The sequence below is a fragment of the Hypomesus transpacificus genome, chromosome 3, assembly GCF_021917145.1.
Source record: "Hypomesus transpacificus isolate Combined female chromosome 3, fHypTra1, whole genome shotgun sequence".
NCBI classification, from domain to species: domain Eukaryota; kingdom Metazoa; phylum Chordata; class Actinopteri; order Osmeriformes; family Osmeridae; genus Hypomesus; species Hypomesus transpacificus.
This window is the reverse complement of record NC_061062.1, coordinates 13507114-13529525: the sequence shown is the minus strand read 5'-3', so window position 1 is coordinate 13529525 and position 22412 is coordinate 13507114. Positions and strand designations below refer to the sequence as shown.

The 22412-nt window shown below is 47.2% G+C and overlaps 1 protein-coding gene across 1 annotated transcript; it reads left to right on the top strand.

Moving 5' to 3' along the window:
• Nucleotides 1-12575: 12575 nt before the first annotated feature.
• Nucleotides 12576-18330, top strand: pkdccb (protein kinase domain containing, cytoplasmic b). Its single transcript, XM_047016335.1, has 7 exons — nt 12576-13198; nt 13652-13780; nt 14815-15086; nt 15250-15329; nt 15421-15528; nt 16958-17134; nt 17436-18330. Exons 1-7 carry the CDS (start codon nt 12614-12616, stop codon nt 17537-17539), a joined length of 1455 nt encoding a protein of 484 aa, XP_046872291.1. The 5' UTR covers nt 12576-12613; the 3' UTR covers nt 17540-18330.
• The last annotated feature ends 4082 nt before the right edge of the window (nt 18331-22412 follow it).

Sequence of the window (22412 nt, the reverse complement as noted above, 5' to 3'; positions counted from 1 at the left end):
TGATGGGCCTCGGGGTGGGTCTAAAGCGACAGCTATGGTAATTTTCTGTGGCAGGCTGGCAGCTCTCTCCGGGGACTGGTGAGGCGAGGGAAATGGGTTATTTACGGCTTGGATGCTGCTCACGGCCCAGGGGCGATATAATAGGAGATATGAGATCCCTAGGCAACATGGGCCTGCGTGGGTTTATAAAGTCATACAAGCAGACAAATGATCATGTACACTTGAAGGCTTCAGTAGACAACTAGACGGCTTCAATATACAAATATCAATTTTCCTGTTAATTTAAAATTCAAGAAAGTCCTTATGTTGCAGTAGTGAGATGTAATTTTGTATTTGTCCGAAGAGAGATGTGAATTCAGTGTTAATGGGGGACTTCCTAAATGTATTTTGCTGCCACCTGTTGATAAGTTGTTTTCCCACAGTCAGCTCTTGGTGCCTGCAATCTCATTCACATCACATGTACGCGAGACATTCACGTCGAGAGAGGGAGAGAGAGGAGGGGCGGAGCAAGGGGCAGATAAGGTGAAGGGTGAGAGAGACGTAGCGAGGGAGCGAATGAGTGAACGAATGAAATGGAGCGAAATAAACAATTTCAACAATTTCAGGGGGTCAGATGGCTGAGCGGTTAGGGAGTTGGGCTATTAATCAGAATGTTGTTGGTTTGATTCCAGACCGTACAAGATGCCGTTGTGTCCTAAGGCATTTTTTTTGTCTTGCTCTGGCCTTGAAGACCAGCTGCACTGGGTTGCTGAGTATAAAGTCATAAATCTGTCCCATGCTATCTGGGCCTTGTAGTCCATGATATCTGGGTCTTGTAGTTTTCTATGGAAGAAGCACATACACACAGTCTTCTCTCGCCCTCAGCCCCTATATATCCAGACTTGCTCTTTGGGCTTAAAATCTTCAACATATTAGTGGCAATACTAATCAGTCAACAGCTTTGCATGTTTTTCAGTTGTTTTTCAGTAATATAGCATACAAAGGTAAAAAAGTGATTAAGAGGTTCATTTTCAATCATATAATCCATAATCATTACCCATATTCATAATTACAACGCTCTGATGTTTTTTTCTACAACACCCCACTATAGGCTACCTTTTATAAAACACTCCAAAGTGTATTGTTCTGTATTGTGTGTAATTGTTGAGGTACTCACAAATGAATTGAGTAAATTTTAAGATGAGTCTAACACATAACATTTTGAAAACTTGACCTAAGCACTGTAGCCTATATAGCAATATATGTTTGGCATCAGCGCCGTATACAGAGAACTGCTCTCGTTATTCGTGGCTCATCAGGAAATGAAAAGGATCCCCTCCACCCATTCGAATGAAGAAGTCACTGAAGAGTGGTGACATGCGCCAGAAGTACAGAATGCGAAAGTATCCAATGGGAAGATGGAGGAAGGTGTTGGGGGAAGATAGCAAGAGAAGAAGAGAGGAAGAGCGGGAGCTGTCTTCTTTCTGCCGATCTGTCCTCATTGTCCGCTGGGTCCGCTTCTCTTCCACACATCCCCCCCCCTCTCTCTCCTCCCTCCCTCCCTCCCTCCCTCCCTCCCTCCCTCCCTCCCTCCCTCCCTCCCTCCAGGCCTATAAATCATTAGCAGTCAGTGGCCAGCCTCAAACCCAGCCTCGTCACCAGAACAGAACCATGTGGCCGATTCAACAGGTTAGACAAGCCCATGACAGAAAGGGACAGAGGAACTCTCACGTACTATTTAGAATCAAACATTCCTTTGGCTTGAATAAAGTACAAAAACATGTTGAAGGTGTTTATACTACCAAGAGGAAGATAACCCAGGTTTGAAAAAGTTGAAACAGATGACTAAATGGGAGATTTACAGGGTAGATGTTTTGAACTTTGGTAGACAGGACTAGTGCTGCCTATACATGTAAACACACGCACACACACAAGTACACACAAACACACAAGCTCTCCTGTCTGGCCCCCCAATGGTGGAATCAACTCCCCACCTCCATCAGGCATACTGATTGTCTCCCCACCTTCAAGAAAAGGCTCATGACGCACTTGTTCCGGGAGTACAACGGCACTTAGGAATGATTGGCTGAACCGGATGTTAGACGGATTGGATGGACCCCAGGATCACAATGAGTCTTATTGAGAGACTTGTTGCTGTTGTTGGTTTGTTGTCATAAAATGATTGTGCTCGCTGTGAAATATAATGCTTACTTTTCCCACAGGCACACTCTTGCACTTTTGAGGTTCTTGCTGTTTAATTGTACCTTGTCTAACTACATGCTCTTATTGTTCTTCCCTTAGGGTATCATTTGGTTTCACAATGTATGCTTCATGTTTGGCAACCTGCAATGTTTGGGGCCATCTCGTTGTTATGATCAGTGACCTATGCACTTTTGTAAAACTCACTCTTGGAAGTCGCTTTGAATAAAAGCGTCTGCTAAATGCAGAAAACAATTAATATTGGTTATTACATTTATAAATATTTTTTGGGGTATAATGCGTGCATTTTTGAGTTCGAGTCACTTTTCAAAAATTACTAAAAGTAAAAAAATAAACTGTTTCCATGGTAGTCTGAGAATTTGCTAGATCTAGCAACTAAATTATCAACAAAACGATACTGACACTGAACGTAAAGTCAGCCAATCCGCTTTCCAGGTAGGAAACAACTTGTTTTGATCTAATATTGTTATGATTTGAGTTGATGACAACTATATAAGAGCTTGATTAATTCGCAATCTGTTCCAACTGTCTTCAGCGAAGTCATCGATACGAAAGGTAGGCGGCGATATTTAGCAATCACATCCTTTGAGAACAAATTATTTTCCTAACATTAAATAACAAATAAGGAGCTACTTTTAAATTAATAAATGTCACACTCGAAGTAGGCTACTATTATTGACGATTGATTGTCTAATAATGCCGACCGAATCACAACCGTGCTAATTATCAGCAATGCATACTGTACTGTATAGCTAGCTACAACTAATATGCATTCGGTCAATGTAACAATTCAAGGTAGAAATAGCTACAACTAAAATGCATTCGGTCAATGTAACAATTCAAGGTAGAAATAGCCTACTCGGGAATTATTTTCTGTTCTAAAACTGGTTGTTCCCATCCTTAATTGTGATTGGCTATATCGCGTTCCATGCCGTTGTAAAATCCAGCATAACCTCACAGGTTGTCCTCATAACATTCTTTAACACTCCATATTACTGCGCATCGATTATTTCAAATGGAAAAAGACGGCAAAGATGTCCATCTGGCTGTTGCGTGGCAACGATTTATATAGGAACTATACTTTGTAGTAGCGGAAGAATGACGGTTTATTATTAAACTATTTTGTTTCTAATTGTTTTTATTGATGAAACCATATCAAATATTTGTAGTAACAGTTTTAGAAAAGCAATAAGCCCCGCGAGTCCGTGGTTTACGCTGATTTTAGAACAGGTAAGGGGGTTTTCGGCACTCCGCTTCGCGTCGTGCCTAACTACTCCCCTTACCTGTTCTAAAATCAGCGTAAACCACGGCCTCTTGGGGCTTATTACTTAATTTTATAATTTCTACTAAAATAACAACGTTATGGTAAAATATACACACATTTAGGAAAAGTCAGGCTCCTATTGTTAATAGTTTTTTTTCTTCCAATAAAGTTATTACATTGCTAAATTTAAAAACAGTCAAAAGGACTGCATAGTTAAAAGTTCTAGTGATGTTACTTCCAAATATCAACACTCATGGGCCTGTTGTCCAAATCAAATTGCTTGGTAATAACTAACAAGTATGTTTTTTTTCCTCAAAATTCAACACAGATCATAAATATACCATGTATAAGCCAAGAACATCCATCCCGGAAATATCCTACGATCATTGTATGCACAGAGGAAGACCGATATGGGACCTTTATGTGGGCTCCTGCCTCGTCACTCTGGTGCAAGGTGTGATCCTCATCCTCTTGAAGAAGTGGACTCAGCCAGCTTTCACGTCGCACGAGTTCTTGAGCCAGAAAGGCGACAAGGCTAATGGCAAGGTGAGCTAGTAGGTGTTAGGTCTTACAGGGAGGGGAGGAGGGGAGGAGGGGAGGAGGGGAGGAGGGGAGGAGGGGAGGAGGAGTGGAGGAGGGGAAGAGGGATTATGAGGTGGTGCAAAGAACCACTAGTGTTAAACCCATCTCATTCACAAACCATGTTGTGTGTTTGTTATGAAACAGTGCATCGCTCTGCCGTCAAGTTCATTCTTCAGCCGTCTGATTGACGATGCCTCAGCAAACGCATCAACCCTCGTATCATGCAAGCATCTACATGGACAGATCCTGGTAAGCCCACTGGATTCCAGTCTCCCCCCCCCCCCAGCCCTACAGACCATAATAATCTAACAGGACCTTTTCTCTGTCCAGACCGTGTTGATGTTTGTCTTAAACCTTGGATCATTTGTTATCTACCTGATCCTCACAAAGAGGTGAGTACAGAGAGCGCCCCTCTGCCTGGTCACCAGGTGAGTACAGAGACCGCTCCTCTGCCTGGTCACCAGAAGACCTTTAGAGTCAGGTTGTCTCTCATGTTTGATGTTGTGCCCGACAGGCCAGTTGAGTACTGTGTAGAGGAAATGGATACCCTGCTGCTAATAGATCTGGCTTTTAACAGCATTTACCTCCTTCATTTTGGGCTAAGGGTAAGAACTGCCTCTGATATATAACACCAATAGTCGTAAATGCCTTTCATCTTTAAGTTACATGCATGAGGTGAAACTGCGTTGTCGACAGTCGACTGCAGATTAGGAGGTCCCAGGTTCTGATAGCCTCTGGGTGTTATTAGTTCCTGTGTGTCCCGTGTGAAGACATTGTGTCTCTTCTCTTCAGTTTCTGTCAGCACAGGATCTCATGGTTATGTGGTTGAACTACAAAACATTAGCGGACATATTCACAATCGCACCATCGTGTTTTACATTATACACCGGACGGGCCTGGCTTGGTAAGAGCCAGCCTCCTTCCCTCCTTCCCTCCTTCCCTGCTTCCCTCCTTCCCTCCTTCCCTCCTTCCCTCCTTCCCTCCTTCCCTCCTTCCCTCCTTCCCTCCTTCCTTCCTTCCCTCCCTCCTTCCCTCCCTCCCTCCCTCCCTCCCTCCCTCCCTCCCTCCCTCCCTCCCTCCCTCCCTCCCTCCCTCCCTCCCTCCTTCCCTCCCTCCCTCCCTCCCTCCCTCCCTCCCTCCTTCCCTCTCTGGTTCTCATGATGTTCCCCTCCCGCAGGCCTCAGGTTCCTCAGGGCCTTGTACATCCTGGAGCTCCCAGCTGTCCTGCGAATGCTGAACATCCTGACCAGCAAGTAGGAACCGATGGAACAAAAGACTTTGTGTTAGGATCACATAGAACTGTTCTAGGTTGGCGTGATACTTAACTTCTGGTCCTCTTCTTCTTCTGTGGTTCCACAGAACATCTGTGAAGCTCTGTCGGCTGGGGGCTGTCCTCGTGGGAACCCTGTTTTTTTATGCCGGCCTCATTCACCTGGTGAGGACTTGATTCCAGTAACACGTGCCAAATCCTAAACATGACTGGTGTTTTAGTAGATAAGAGCTTGTTAAGTCAGAAGGTGTTTCTCTCCTCTTGGTTTGCCCTGCTGTAGGTGGAGAGCTCCGGGGACCCCTGGCTGGAGAACTCCAACGCCTCGAGACGTCCCTACTTCCTGTTTGTTTACTTTCTAACGGTGACCATGTCCACAGTGGGTTATGGTGACGTCCTAGTGTACACCACGTCAGGACAATTTTTAATCACCGTTTTCATCTTCATCTACCTGGTACGCCCCCCTTCCTTCCTGCCACCTTCATCTCACTCCCTCTGTTCCATCATGTCTGTTCCTGGCTCATCCACGGTGTCGTCTACAGGCCATGTTTGCAAGCTTCATTCCCCAGGTGAAGGAGATCCTAGCAAACCGAAAGCGCTTCAATGGAAAATACTCCAGTGTCTTGGGGAAATCGTGAGTCATCTGTCGATACAAGGCAGACCTATTCAGTCTCCCTCTCCAGATTCTCATGTGCTTCAGGGACCATCCCTTTTTCTGTGTCTCACACTGATGTTCTGTGTGTGTGTGTGTGTTGCAGGCATGTGGTGGTGTGTGGACACCTTTCCCTGAGCAACATTGAGCCGTTTGTGAGGGAGTTTTACCATGAGGACCGGGGGGAGGTGAACACCGACCTGCTCTTTCTGGGGGAGTGAGTACAGCTCTGACAGCCTCTGTCAGCTCCAACCACTTGATCTGACCCCCCCCAAACACGTCCAGTTTCAGGCTTATACGCAACAGTTTTTGGTCTTGCTCCCCTCCACTGATTCCCGGCAGTCTGTCTATCCAAAGTCCTACATGGTTTTATATCATATTTGAATTCTCGGTCTCACCTTCTCTGGGTCGTCCCCCCCCTTCCTCCCTCTCCCCCCCCCCCCCCCCCCCTTCCTCCCTCAGCTTCTGCCCCGATGCTACGCTGGAGGATTTTTTTGTGAGTCTCTCCGGGCAAATCACGTTTTATCAGGGTTTGATGAAGACCAGACAGGACCAGGAGAGAGTCATGGTAAGTGTGTTCACACACACACACACACACACAGGAGTAACCGGTAACTGTGTTCACACACAAACACAGAGGCGTGTGTGTGTTTAAGAACATAGACATACTCTGAAGGAAGACATGATTGATTGCTCTCGGTTCGCTGGTCCTGTAGTCAGTACGATATTTAATCACCATATTGTGGTGGAGATGATGTGTGTGAATGTGTTGGAGAGGGGCCAGTCTTGCTGTGTGTGTCTAACTCTAACACTCTAACCCTGGCAGATGAGCGACGCAGAGGCCTGTGTCATTCTCTCTGACCGCTTTGCTGCCGACCCAGATGCACAGGACATCGACACACTGAAGAAGTATGCACACACACACTCACAGACACGCTCTCACACACAGAGATCTACACACACACGTACACATGAATACAAAGGAACACACACACACACACACACAAACAGATCTCCACACATCAACATGGTCTCTCCTGTGTCGTCTCTATCTAGTGTGATCACCGTCAAGATTTACAATCCAAAAACCAGGGTGATAGTCCAAATGTTGAAGCCCAGCAGCAAGGTAATACTTCTCCCAGACAGTCTGGTCTGTGTGTGTGTGTGTGTGTATGAGGGTGTCAAGTGTTCCTGTCCCTGTGTGTTCCAGGTCCTGGTGCAGAAGATTCCAGACTGGGACTGGACCTCTGGGGATGCAGCCTTGTGTCCGATGGAGCTGAAGCTGGGATTCATGGCACAGAGCTGCAGGCTCCCAGGACTGTCCAGCCTGCTCGCAAATCTATTCACAATGCAGAGTGAGGTGGAGGTAAGGAGTCCGCATGGCTACACACGCACACACACACACGGGCCAAAGATCCATTCATCTGCAGTTCACCCAGCACACACACACAACTTAAAGGCTCTCTGTGTTTGTGACCTGCAGCAGAAAGGAAACTCGTGGAAGAACCTATATAGAGAGGGCATGTACAACGAGATCTACACAGAGCACCTCTCCTATCCTTTCAGAGGCATGACCTTCGCCCAAGCCAGCAGGTGAGTCACTGCAGCCCAGCTTCAGCCTGAGGAGAGAGGCATCGTGGGAACTGTAGTCCTGTCACCACAGAAACATGCTTGTTGAATTTGTGTGTGTGGTGTTTGTGTTGGGTACTTCAGGCTCTGCTTCCTGAAGCTGGGCCTGCTGCTCATCGGCATAGCAACCTACGGTGAAGACAATGAGATGAGGTGTGGGACTTCCTGTTTCCACCCTGTGCATTTCCTGTTTGAAAGATACGTTGGTTGTGTCTTATGTTATCATGCCTAACAAAAAGTATCTTGTCTTTTTATCTCTCTCTCTCTCTCTCTCTCTCTCTCTCTCCCTTCCTGTTCCTTCACTAGTGTTCTGGTGAATCCTCCGAAGTGCATCAAAATCAAGCGTGGGACTCTGGGCTTCCTGGTGGCCAGCGATGCTAGCGATGCCAGGAGGTAGAGCCAGTGTGGGAGCCGCTCTCACCCCAGGACTCCTACACTCACATCCTGTTAGCCATGAAGCCTGTCAGCTCACGAAGAGAGATGGCTCACTGTCCACCTGTGTGTGTTTGTGTGTGTGTTCTCCAGGGCTAGGATCTACTGTGAGCGGTGTCACAGCCAGGTTAGAAGGCTGTCCAGGATGAGACCGTGCGAGTGTCCGGAGTTTGACGAGGGTAAGAACAAACCCTGAGAGATGATCCTACTGGGATCGAGCTGGATGGGCTTCACACCAGCTTCTTGCCTGTCTCTGTTTTGTCACAACTGGTGTCTGGCCTCGCCCCGCTCTGTGCCACTGCCTTCTGACGAATGTGTTTCTGTCATCTGTCTGGACGTGTGAGCATGCTTGCGTGTGCGTGCATGCATGTGTGTGTTCATGTGTGTGTGTCTCTCCACCAGACGGCACTCTGACCTCAGCCACTAATTTACGACGCCCATCTCTGGGAGTACTTCCTGTCATGTAAGTACACGCACACGCACACACACACACACACACAGAGGTCCACCATGAGATGAGTTAGTGAGAAGATTTCATGTGAAATAAATCCATCCAAGGGATCTATTCCTCCTCTGTCTCGGGCTGCATTCTCAGCTGAGCCACAGATCTAACATCTCTACTGCCAGACAGCGTAGAAGACATGTTGACGAGTGTGATGATGAGGTCCACATGAGTGTGTGTGTGCTGTCGTTCCTCTGTCTAACAGACCTGATCAGGAGGAGGAAGCTGACTGGACCAATGAGCCGGAGACGGAGGATCAGGTGACGCTCGACTCCACCGGAATGTTCCACTGGTGTCCTCCTGTCTCCCTGGAAGATATTACCCTGGTGAGATGCACTGGGATGCGCACACACACACACACTCCCACAAACACACACTCACACCAACGTGCTTGCGTGTGTGTGTCCTGCCCCTCCAGACCAGAGACGGTGCCAGTGCCCTGGCCCTCCAGGACCACGTGGTGGCCTGTGTGTTTGGGTGCCGTGGCTCCAGACTGCAGAGCCTGCGGGCCTTCATGATGCCTCTGAGAGCCAGCAGCCTGACCAGGCCTGAACTGCCCCCCGTGGTCTTCCTGGGGGACAGAGACTACTTTATGAGGGAGTGGCCCGACATCCACTACTTCCCTCACATCTACTTCCTGCCTGTGAGTGGAGGGGGTTGTGTGGGGGGGGGGGGAATGTGGGTTTGTGTGTGTGTGCAACGTCCTGTTGCTTCATCTATTCCCCCCCCCCCCCCCCCCCCCCCCAGGGCTCTCCTCTGTGTCTGGATGATCTGTGTGCGGCGGGGGTGACCCGCTGCGCACGGACAGTGATCCTAACCGCGACGGGATCCACCGGGGACACTGAGACGCTCCTGTCCTGCTTCACCCTGGACGGCCTCAGCCTGCAGACAGAGGGCCCGACCACAGAAAGCCTTTCCGGGAACACCCAGGGACTTGACCCCCAAAACCCGACCCGACAGGCTGTCCCTCTGTTGGCGGAACTGGGTACTGCGCCTCTCACCCCACCCTCCGGTAACCATGCTGTCATTGTCCTACCAAAGCCCTGTCTCACCTCCCTCTCCTCCCTCCTACCCTGTCTCACCCCTTAGGGGACACGTCGAACGTGAATTTCATGAATGACACGGACGGTCTGGAGGAGGAAGACAGCTTTCCACTGACAGAGGACTTCTCCGTGGGGAAGGTCTTCTCTGTGGACGTGCTGGACTCCCTCATGGCTGCCGTGAGTCACCAGGAGGCTAGAGTGCCTGCAATCCCTCTGCGTTCATCCCTATGACCTCATCAGTCTGTATTGACACAGGGTTCAGTCTGGATGTATGGACACAGGGTTCAGTATGGATGTATGGACACAGGGTTCAGTCTGGATGTATGGACACAGGGTTCAGTCTCACATTTAGCTCCATACCCAGTCAATATACAAAACTCTCCAGCCAGGAAGTCCAGACCTGAACATTCATAGACTGTCATTTTATATTTTATTTGGCAAATTAGGATTGTGGTCAGGGTTAGAGTCAGGGACTGAGTCACTTTGTCATACAGCAGCAGGTGATGCTAGCTGAGTGTGTTGTGTATGTGTCCAGACATACTTCAACTCCAACGTTCCCCTGCTGGTGTCCACGTTGGTGACGGGCGGGGACACTCCCCTGCTGGAGGCCCAGCTCATCAGGGACAACAAGCTGAAAGAAGGGGTCATGACCCCGCAGCTCTGGGCACTCCGCCGGAGGTCCAAACTGGCCCAGTTGGCCCTGAATGAGCAACCTCTCAGTCAGCTCCAGGTGAAGAAGAACACACACACACTGAGAACACACACACACTGAGAACACACACACACTGAGAACACACACACACTGAGAACACACACACTGAGAACACACACACACTGAGAACACACACACACTGAGAACACACACACACTGAGAACACACACACTGAAAACACACACACACTGAGAACACATACACTGAGAACACACACACACTGAGAACACACACACTGAGAACACACAAACACACACACACACTGAGAACACTCACACACTGAGAACACAACCACATACACACACGAAGGCTCACACACACTCTACCTGTCTCTCTGTCAGCCTAACGCCCCCCCCCCCCTCTCTCTCTCTCTCCCTCTCTCTCTCTCTCTCTCTCTCTCTGCAGTGTGTGTTGTACCGAGACCTGTTCATCCATGCTCTAGACTCTCTGGAGATCCTCTGTTTCGGCTTGTATCGACTCATAGACCCTCCAAACTGCTTAATGAAGAGGTGTGGACCACACAACCCAAGAGGATACAGTACAACCCACTAGAACACAATAGAACACAGTGGAACAAAACACAATAGAGATGGAACAGCAGGAGCATGATGAGGTGCAGGTGCTGGTGACAGGGTTTTCTGTGGAGGTAACAGTTGTGTGTCCTACAGGTTTGTGATCACCAACCCTCGAGGTAGCCTCCCTCTGCTGGCCTCAGACCGGGTCTTCTGCTCCGTGCCTTACCATCAGTCCCACCTGCTGACCAAGACACACCCCCTCTGAACCCCCTTCACCAGACCCCACACCCCTCCAGCACCCCCTGAACCCCCTTCACCAGACCCCACACCCCTCCAGCACCCCCTGAACCCCCTTCACCAGACCCCACACCCCTCCAGCACCCCCTGAACCCCCTTCACCAGACCCTACCTCACTCCATCCCTAGCCCACCCCAACACCCTCCCTCCCTGAGTAGCACAGTTCATTTATGATTAAATTGTTCATTCTGGAAGAAATATTTTTGGAATTTTTTTTTTGGGGAAGATAGTTTGGGATATTTTGATGTGAGTTACAATAATATAATAAAATATAGCTGACAGCAGCAATGGCGTATTCACACATGCTGACCATTGTTAATTGCATCATATTTGAACAGCATATTACTGAAAATAACAAACATTTAGTTAGATTCAACTGAGGCTTGGGAGAAAAAGAAACACATTTTAGGACCATCAGACAATCACCAAAATTACACACCGATTTCACATCAGTTAAACACAACATACACTTAAATCCAGTCAATAGCTGACTATCTACTACTTGTCACTTGTAATTCCATGCGTGAGTCTCACCCCCTCTTTGATAGAATAGGTAAATCGGGAGTACAACAGTACTTAGGAATGATTGGCTGGACCTGATGTTTCCTCCAGGATCACAATGACTCTTATTGAGAGACTTGTTGCTCTTGTTGGTTAGTTGTAACTGACTTAAAACTGCTGTACTTGCTGTGTAATATATTTTTGCTGCTTGCTTTTTTTCCCCGTAGGTACACCCTCGCACTTTTTTGAGGTTCACGTTGTTAAATTGTTTAATTGTAACTTGTTCAATTACATGCTCTTATGGTTCCTCCCTTTGGCATTTATTTGGTTTCACAGAGTATGCTTCATTTTTTGGCTACCCGCAATGTTTGGGGCTATCTCGTTGTTATGATCAGTGACCTATGCACTTTTGTAAAGCTCTCTTTTGGCATTCGCTTTCGATAAAAGCGTTTGCTAAATGCATAACCTACATGTAAATGTAAAGCTCCAGATAGCCCAGTTGAGACTGTAGCACCCATCCACCACATCCTGACTCCTCTGCCTGGATCACTTGTCTTTCTTTCATTTATTCATGTAAACTACAAAACGTATTCAGTTGGTTTTTATTTGTGGCTGTGACTGACACTTAGTCCCAGCCAGCCGTCAACAGTGATTCTTTCTAAAGTAATTTCAACTGTTAAAAAAATATATATATCAACAACTACATAATTTCAGAAGAAATCCAAATAAATTGTTTCTACAGACTTCATATTACAGAGAACTTTAAAAAATAGTAACTGTTTTTTAATATATGGAAATTGGTTCCAGGATATATGCCACAGGCAAATGCTGCCATATTATTTGTGAAGAAAACCTGTTGCTCTGTAAACCGGGGGTCATACACAGAAAACTTGCTACATTTCATTGGTGAAATATCCGTAAACTCCTCCCTAGATACCGCCCCTCTTCGACTCCTGCAGAGCACTTGACTGACCGAAATGACAGTTTTCAATGAGTCTCCTGCTTTCCACCGGTAGACATGTCGAAGATTGGAAACCCTCTTTGTGCGGCTGTGTTGTTAGCTTTTGTCGTAATGTCTTTAACACTTTTAGTGAACAACTGGCATTCCAAAGCCCGTGACACAAAGTTCACCAAGGAAAATCTTGATGCGGACTTGGCTGTGCAGCGCAGCTTGTTAGTTTATGAACTTAACGAAAGACGCAAAGAAATTCTTCCGTTTCTAATATTAAACGAAGACGAGATGGTTTGGGAAGAATCTGGATCGCGGGATCCTTCATCAACGTTTAAAAGAGTGAATGGGAATTCCGAGAATGCAGCTGTTTCTGAAGGATCTATTCCATATAGCGGTGAGCTTGGCTGCAGTGAACTTGTGGAAATGAGAGCGGTGGAGGTCCTGGGGTCTGGCTACACCAAGCTTGTTTTCAAGGTGCTTCTATCCGAGGGCCAGCCTGTTGCACTGAAGTTTGTGAATGACCAGGGGGCCGACATGGGCAGATGTCTCGAGGAATTCAAAGACCCAGAGGGTTGTCACGAGCTCGTGTCCTTCAAACTGAAAAAAGAGATAGTTTTGCTGCAAAAATTGCAGCATAGGAACATAATTAAGGTAAGTTGAAAAAAACCATGTTTCAACTGTAACCCAACGGCACTATAGCCTGGTCACGGCTCAATGGTTTGGTAACATGTACGGATAGAATGTGATGCATTGGGTGGGTCACGCGGGGTATACCCCATCGAGTGATTTAATTTCAATTCAAACACTCGTGACCCCTGTCCCAGTTGGTCATCAGCAGCTCAAAGTCCCACAACAAGCCTTTGTGTGTCTGACAACAAGAAGCATCTATCTGAACTATAAAGATCCTATTCAATCAAACCATTATTTAAGACTTGCAGCCAAAAATGTAAACAGATACTTTAACTGTATCTCACAATAGAATTAAGAGCAGGCTTCTTCTCCAGTTGCTGTATCTTCAGGCAACTTCCATAAAGCACACTGAGCACTACTGTACTCTACTCAAATTCCACTGTAACTTAAATGGCAGCCCACTTGTGTCCACAGCTTCAAGGCCACTGTGAGGAGGAGGGTGGTGGAGGAGAAGGAGGAAGAAGGATCACAGCAATTCTAGAACAGGGTTCACCTCTCCAGATGATCCAGCTACTGCAGAGCCCTTGGGAGGAACGCTTCAGGGTAGGAGCCACCATCCATCCCTCCTCCATCACCCCTTTTAACTCTTTCTAGTCATTTTGCACTCTCTCTGTCTCACTCTGTCTTTCTCATCCAAGGCTAGATTATCAGGACTGTCCCCATGTCCTGTTCATCTATAGCATACCTGTGGCGGGGGAAGGGCAACACTTTGAGCCTGGAGTGGATTAACTACAGACCCAAACACACACGCACTATATCCATTTTAACTAAGGTTGATCAAATACACTGAAGGACAGATGCCTGTGGGGCAGCCAAGGGGATCTGAACACACACCCCTCCTCCGGGCTAAGCCTCTAGTATCTGAAATCACACTGCCTGTGTGTGTGTGTGTGTGTGTGTGTGTGTGTAAGAGAGCGGGAGTTAGAAAGTGAATGAGGGATGTCATTATAGTTGAACAGTAGTGCACGTGTTAACATGCATGTATCAAGACACAAGATAGCAACACTGATCTTGCTGATCAGTGTTGACTGTTCCAAAGCGTCTCTCAGCAGCCGCCTAGGGAGGTGTGTAGTTATATAGAGTGATAGAGGACAGAAGATCATTTCTCCCTGCCGGCCTGGTGTCTTTGACCCAGCGGTACACACTAATCCACAGAGGGCTTGGGTTACACCCAACTCTGCTTTTATAGCTCCTCCAATTCACTGGGTGATTTCAAGAGCAGAGCGTTACCTAATGCTGCAGCTATGTTTGCAGTGTGACAGAATAATTTTATGCCCTGTCAATGCAGGGTTGATGCTACTCCTGTATTTTGTTTCTTGCCATGCCAACTTGATACTTTTCTCTTTTTTTCCACTTCATCTCTCATCTTTCTACGAGTTCTATACAAAGAAGGATGGCTGCATTAGACTGTGTCCAAACTTCAAAGAAAGCACTTACTGCTAGAATGACTGCCAATAGAGTAATGTTCTGAAAGTTGTGTATGTGTAATTGAATATGTATGTGGGACATCACATGATTCTTTTTTGAATGCTGTAATTGCTTGGTTTGTTTAGAACACAGTTTTTGTTGTTCTCCAGGTGTGTCTGGGTCTGGCACGTCTGCTCCACTACCTGTCTGTCTCTCCGCTGGGTTCTGTGGTACTGCTGGACTTCCAACCACGCCAGTTTGTCCTGGTCTCTGGAGAGCTGAAGCTAACCGACCTGGATGACGCTAGCGTGAGGGAGCCAGAGTGCCGGAGCGACCAGGACTGTGTGCTTCAGTTCCCCCTCAGGACCTTCAACCTGTCCTGCTCCCCCCAAGGCCTCTGTGAAGGCCACAACGAGAGAAGAAACCTCTACAACGCATACAGGTAACACTGCTTTACTGTAAAAAACAAAAAGGAGAGGAGGGAGGGAGGGACCCTTTCGGGTTAGATTCAGACAGGTTTTCAACATGCTCCAACACCCTAGAGTGTGTTTTTACCAGTTGTCTGTCTGACCCACATGTTTGTGTGTGTATTTCCCTACCTCCAGGTATTTCTTCACCTACCTGTTGCCTCACCAGGCTCCATCTTCCCTCACACACCTGGTGGAACGCATCATGAACTCCACAGGTGAAGAAAAAGACACAGCAACATGACATCACTGGTCAACTTTGAATGTCTAATCAGCATATGAAAATAACCATTATACATGTTTGTACAGGAGAGCTACAAGCTGGTATTAACAAGACTCTGGAAGCCTTTGAAGAAGTTCTCCAACTCTACCAGTCTGGGCCACACCTTGATAACCTGCCTCCTGCCTTACTTAGAGGTAGGTCTCTAGTTCCCCTGCCTCTAGACTCCGGTGTGTACTAGACCAACCCTGGCTTCGGTAAACCATGTTCAACCGTCCACTGTAGTAGAACACAGTGAAATATTCCCATACATGAGCGCTGTGTTGGTGTATACTGCTTGTATGCTTCATTTAAAGTGATGTCAGAGGGAAGCCAAAAGTGTCTTCCCTCCATACCTCCCTCCCTCCATACCTCCCTCCCTCCATACCTCCCTCCCTCCCTACCTCCCTCCCTCCCTCCCTCCTTACCTCCCTCCTTACCTCCCTCCCTCCTTACCTCCCTCCCTCCATACCTCCCTCCCTACCTACCTCCCTCCCTACCTCCCTCCCTCCCTACCCACCTACCTACGTCCTTCCCTCCCTCCCTCCCTACCTATCTCCATACCTCTCCCCTCCACTCTGCTTTATGAAATATTAATGATGAGATGACTGGCTGAATTCCTGCTCTGATATTTTCCATGCCCCAGCTGCAGGAATGTTTATACAGAGCAATAGGATAAATAATCAGTAGTGGACTGGTCTGAGCAGCCTTCGTCTGGAGCTAGGAAGGAATGTTTCAGTCTAACATGGAGCTGTGCAGTACAAACACATAAAACAACTCAAAAAAGTACACTGTACGCTTAATCTTGCTGAACAGCAGCCATCCATATAACTCGTGACCCTGCAGATCTATGATGTGCTATGTTGTGCTCTGACAAGGCAAAAACTTCAGTTCAGTGTTAGATTTAGCAGGTTTGTCTTTGCCAGCAACACACAGCAGAGCACAGTGCAGATGTGTGGCAGCTGAAAGTGATTTTCTGTCTGGTCTGTTCCGAGGGTTCTGTTCTCTCAACATTAGATTCCATTTATTACACCCAGATGACAACCTGTCAGCCAGGGATAACAGGACAGAACAAGAAAATGCATACATTCATCCATTTAAACCAAAAAGGAAAGGGTCTCTTTCTTTCTCTCCCCATCTCCTTCCTCCCTCCCCCTCTCTGTTTTGGTTAAGGCCCAGTCAGTGGCTGAGGCCTGTCTTCCATCCATGATAGGCCTCATTCTCCTTCTAGAACCACCCCTTGTTTGGTTCACAAATGTGCTGGTCTCCCATTAGTTAGTATGCCTCACACACACACACACACACACACTTCCTGGCCATTTAGGTAGAGATTGGTAGGAATACCAGTGTGCGTAATGTGACACTCTCCCACCTCCACACCACTGTGGCTGTGTGGACCTCTGTTCTGACTGTGTGTGTGTGTGTGTCAAATTCATGGCTAGAGCTAATTCTAACCAGATGAGTTATACCCCGCAGTCCATACCGCTATTATGACTAGACTATTGACTGCCGACCGACAAACCCTCAGTCTACCACTAACCAACCAATTTTCTGACTAACTGGTTCCTCTTCTCCTGTCCTCTGTAGATTATAGTGTGATGCGGGGCGTGAGGACGTCAGGAGATGTGGGCTACAGGTGCTGGGGCTCGTACAGTCACCAGGGCTGTCTGTTGTCCGTCCAGAGCTCCAGAGAGGCCGCCCTGCTCTGCTCCTCCCAGGCACATTGCACCAGCTTCAGCCTCAGCCAGCAGAAGACCTGGACAGGTCAGTAGCAGTAGAAAGACCTTTCTGTATATATCTCACGCTTAGACACGTTGAAACACCAAGGCATGTTTGCGTGCTCAGAGTTCTGAGGCGCTGGTTTCAGTGAAAGCATGTTTAATCTCTTGATGATAAGAAGGAAAAAAAAGCTTTGGCTTTGAAACAGATGCTGTTTTGAAGCCTTAGGCAAAGCAGAGAGAAGCAAGATTGTTTAATCTGTATCTCTGGGTGGAGAAAGTCCTTGTTTCTAGTGTTGGCATGGCTGTAGTTAACCAAAGTTGTGTTGCCTTTACTGTGTGTGCAGGGCGCCTGCTGGCCTCCTTCAGGACTGGGTTCAGCCATCTAGTTCCAGATGAAACCTCAGAGGTCTACCTGAGGAAGAGCAAGACCTCAGGAGCTACGGTGTAGGGAGAGGGACAAACAGCTGGCCGCGGTCAACTGCAGAACGCAATGTAGTGGTCCACACCTTGATCTACAGTACTATGAAGAATCGACAACGGACATGTTGTGTTGTCAGATGAGTGAAATGTGGAGTCATGACTGGTCTTGGTGTGTTGTTCCTGGCGGTGGTGCTTAGCATGGAAGAGCTCCTGGAGGGCTATCAAGGGCCTGCAGCTGAGAGGGGAGATGTTTGAACTGAGGTGAATGGCATATATTTATAAGGCTTCTGCTCAGGGAGCGTTTGATCTGACTGCCAGGACTGCTGGCCCTCCCAAAGCTATTTAGAGGGATTTCCCTTCTGGTATAATTATGAAAGAAAAAAAAAGAAAAATGCAGTTTCCCCATTTTGTCTTTATTTGCCTAGTGTGTTGTGGAGGCCAGAGCCACAACAGTAAGACTTGTCTGATTGAAGCCTGGGGACAGAAAGACAACAAGCTCTTATACAAATAAACTTTGATGTAGATGCAGCACAAAACTTGTAGAAGGTCTATATGCTTTGAGGAATGTCATCAGCCCTATCACAGCACAGCTGTGCCCTTAGATGTCAGTAACCAGATCATTCCAATTCCAGTTCAAGTTAATGTTGAAATTTGTAAAATGTAGAAGAAGATATTTACATATTGTTTGGTTATTTACACCTTGTGGGTGTTAGACTGTAAATTCCTTATTTTTCAATGAAAAAATATATATTTTAATGAACATTCATTCCAACCTTTTTGTTCTTGTTTTACTATTTGGTTCATAATATAAATACATTGTTGTAATTCCACTGTCTTTTGGTCTATTGTGATTCACATTTTCAAATGGAATTGGGAATAATCTGAGCTAATAGCAAATTCTGTTATCATTAGCATCACTATGAATACCCTCACCTTTCCCCCCCCCATCTCCCCCCTCATCTCTCCCTTTACTGGCCAATCTCTGAAACTGCCAACAACCCAAGGCAACAACCACACCTCAGACTCCTCATATTGGGTGTGTGTGTGTCGGTACTTGCCCCTTCACCCTGGCTATCAGTGACCCATCTCAACAGTGGGGAATCCAAACACACACCATTCTTTTTCAGTTTACACAATAGCTAGAGAATGCATGCAAATACCAGCACACCCCAGCTCATTATGGGTTTCATTAATACATGTAAATGGACCACACGGACCAAGTCTTTCTCATGGAGGCACATCCATCACACAGAGGGGCGGCTAGAACAATCATGACTAAATCTCCTGTTAGCATAGGAAAGAGCCTGCCATCTGTGCTGCAGAGGCAGGGAGGGGAGCAGATATGGGGGGGTGGGGGTGGTGGTGGGGGTGGTGGTGGGGGGTGGGGGTGGTGGTGGGGGGTGGAGCCTTGCAGAGATGGGGTCACCAAGGGGGTCAACTGTATGTATGTATGGCTATGTCAAACTGTGTGTGTGCCCCTGTTGTGATTCACTAACCCCTTACGGAAAAGCAGAGTTGAGGGGGTTGATGAAGTTAAATAGGACCTCCTCTTGTTTGGGAGGGGGGCCAGAGAGGGTTGAAGGAGAGAGACGGAGCAAGGAGAAGTGAAAGAGTGGGCGGTTGAGGAAGACTAGGGTGTAAGAGAGGATGACAGACACCTCTGAAAATGAGGGGGAGGGTTGTTAATATGCATGATCCCCCCCGCCCCCCGGCTCATACCTCCTATCTCCATCTCCATCTCTGTTTCTTTAGTTTCTAGTTTCACTTCACTTGTCTCCAGTGTTGGGATTTCTGACCTCCATCTGGAAGGGATCTGTTCAGGAAAACAAGCCCTCTGCAGTTTAGGCCCAGCGTAGAAGGGCAGCTATGGACCCGCAGAGAGGGCCGACTGGGGGCATGGCAGCCCACTGTTTGGCTACATTACTGTAACGAAGATTGACGTCATGTGTTGGTGTGTAAGGCTTGGTTATGTTGTAGTTACAATACTACAACATTGTGGTGAACCTGCAGTGAGGTTTTATTTGTTAATAGTCCTGTATTTAACCTCAACTTAAAAGTTTACACCTCCTCGTCTCTCTCCCTCTCTTTCTCACACATGGTTAAAAGCTAACAGTTGACCTTTGTCATGGCTGTCCACTCAAGTCATGCCCACATCCCTCTGTTACGAGATCCCCACATGCTCTCTCTCATTCTCTCTCTCTCACACACACACATCAGAGTCTCAGCTGGATCAGCTTTCCTTTTGAAGCTTCCCACCTCCTTCCTCCCCCCCAACACTGACTCCCCAACCCCACCACAATCCATCATACTGGGGCTCTGTCAGCGCACCCCCCTCCACACCACATCCTTCCACTGCTCTCCAGTCTCCACTTCTTTCCCCTTTTCTCCACTCTGGTCCCATATCAGACACGCGTGCACACACACACACACACACACGCACACGCAAACACACGCACACACACACACACACACACAGTTCTTGTAAATCATGCTGATCCTCCTGCTCTTTTTACTGGCCAGGTCCTGGGGGTAAGGCTGGGCTGGGGGAGGGGGGGAGAGGGGGAGAGAGAGAAAGTGTGTGGTGTGTGTCTGCAGGGTGGAGGGGGACTAGGTTACCTCTGTAGTAGTTTAAATCAAAGACACAGCCTTTTGTTGTGGCTTCAAGTCTCCAGGGTGCTTTCTGAGTAACCCCCCCCCCCCCTCCCTCCCCCACCCGCCTATCCCTTCTCTCCAGTACCCTCCCCCCTCCCTGCCTGGAGACAGTCAGCAGGGAGGTAGCCTGGACCCTGTTTGTAACAGCCCCTCTACTCCCTGCCTCATCATCTGTGTTTGCCTCATCTGGAGATGTCCTGACCTGGCTCTGACCTTTAACTGCCACGGACTGTGTTTCATCTCAGGCACCCACAATGCCAAGTAACACCTGGAACCCCAAACGCAAGCTGCAAAGCATTGCAACATCCCCTTCAGCCCCATTCACCCGTGTTGTGCTTTCTGTTGCTTTCTATTTGACTGTTTTGCACGCACACGCACACGTACACATACACAGCACCGTGCAGTTATGTGTTTATTTGGCTTGTTCTGAGGCTTGTTAAAGCTATTAACCAGGGGAGCTGTGAAACGACTCTCTTCTTGTCTCTAATGAGGGGTTTGCCTCAGAGGTAGTAAAACAGTTATGGCCTCATTCTGGGGCTGTTGGTTTGTGCTCCATTAGTACTTCATTATGTCCACATACAGGGGGCGGCTGCCAGGGTCATTACCATAGACCCAGTGACCCACTGCTGCTGTGGTGAGATGGTGGTAGGTCAACTAGATGGCCCGGTTTGGGCTCTGCAGGCAGGGTGGTTCTACCGGAGGGTAGCCCTCACCTACTTAGAGCTACTAATCGATTCCCACAAAAACAAGGAAGAAACACGTAGTGTTGTAGAACTTACATTTACCTTTATGCATTTAGCAGACGCTTTTATCCAAAGCGACTTCCAAAAGAGAGTTGACAAAAGTGCATAGGTCACTGATCATAACAACGAGATATCCCCAAACATTGCGGGTAGCCAAAACATGAAGCATACATTGTGACAACTAATTAAGTCCCAAAGGGAAGAACCATAAGAGCATGTAGTTGAACAAGTTACAACAATTTAACAACATGAACCTCAAAAGTGCAAGGGTGTACCTGTGGGAAAAAGAAAAAAGCAAGCAACAAAAAGATATTACACAGCAAGTACAATAGTTTTAAGTCAGTTACAACTAACCAACAAGAGCAACAAGACTTGAAACCTGCATGCCTGTTAGAGATTGTGGCCAGCATATTTTTTGTATACAAAGACAATTACTGCTATTCTGTGTTAGGTACATTTAATTGTTTTGCTAGCTGGGTTGCTCCAGCAGAAACAACCTCCTCAGTTAATTTGCACTGCATCATCTAATAACTGGGATATTTGGTTTTATGAGCAAATTCTGCCTAAATAGGGGTGCTGGTTGGGGTTTAGGACTCCATTACCTCAGAGAGGAGAAATCTCTTGCGATCTGGTCCAAATGTTTGAGTCAGCAGAGAAGTCTGGGAGTACCTGTAGTAGGGCTGTTAAGAGTGGGAGTCATTAAAACGGCATCTCCTTCTCGCCTCTCATCCATCTTTCCCCACTTCTCTTTTCTTCATTCTCTCCACTACCCTCCTTCCACCTCCCCCACCACCCCTCCCCTCTTTTCTACACTCCCCTATCCTCTTTTCCTCTCAACTATCCCACTCCATAAAGCCTTCACTCCCCCCAGGTGTGTATCTGTGGTTTGTGGTCTGAGAAACAGGTCGAAAAAATGCATTGAGTAGGCCTGCAGGGAGACAGGTATAAGTTACTGAAATACAAGCAACTCACAAGCAAAAGCAGAAGAGACTATAGTGTCAGACTATGAACTTTTATGTAAACTCTTTCAGGATCACTGTAAATAACTAAAGATAATTACGTAGTTATCGAATCATATAGATGACATCACCTTGGCTAATGTGTATTGGTCGTTTTCTGGCACTTTTATAAAACACATTTTAGTGAGATCATTTTTGAGAATTTTAACTTCACAGTAACTCTTCACTTTGATTTGTATATAATTTCACTGCTCATCATTACATCTGGGGGGTCAGATGGCTGAGCGGTTAGGGAGTCGGGCTATTAATCAGAAGGTTATTGGTTCAATTCCCAGCCGTGCTGAATGACGTTGTGTCCTTTGGCAAGGCACTTCACCCTATTTGCCTCGGGGAGAATGTCCCTGTACTTACTGTAAGTTGTTCTGGATAAGAGCGTCTGCTAAATGACTAAATGTAAATGTAATCTCTGTAAGATACACATCTTTTTGACAGCCTTCAGAGCACACCAATGCAGTAAACACTTCGGAGCCGTGTCATGACCTACCTT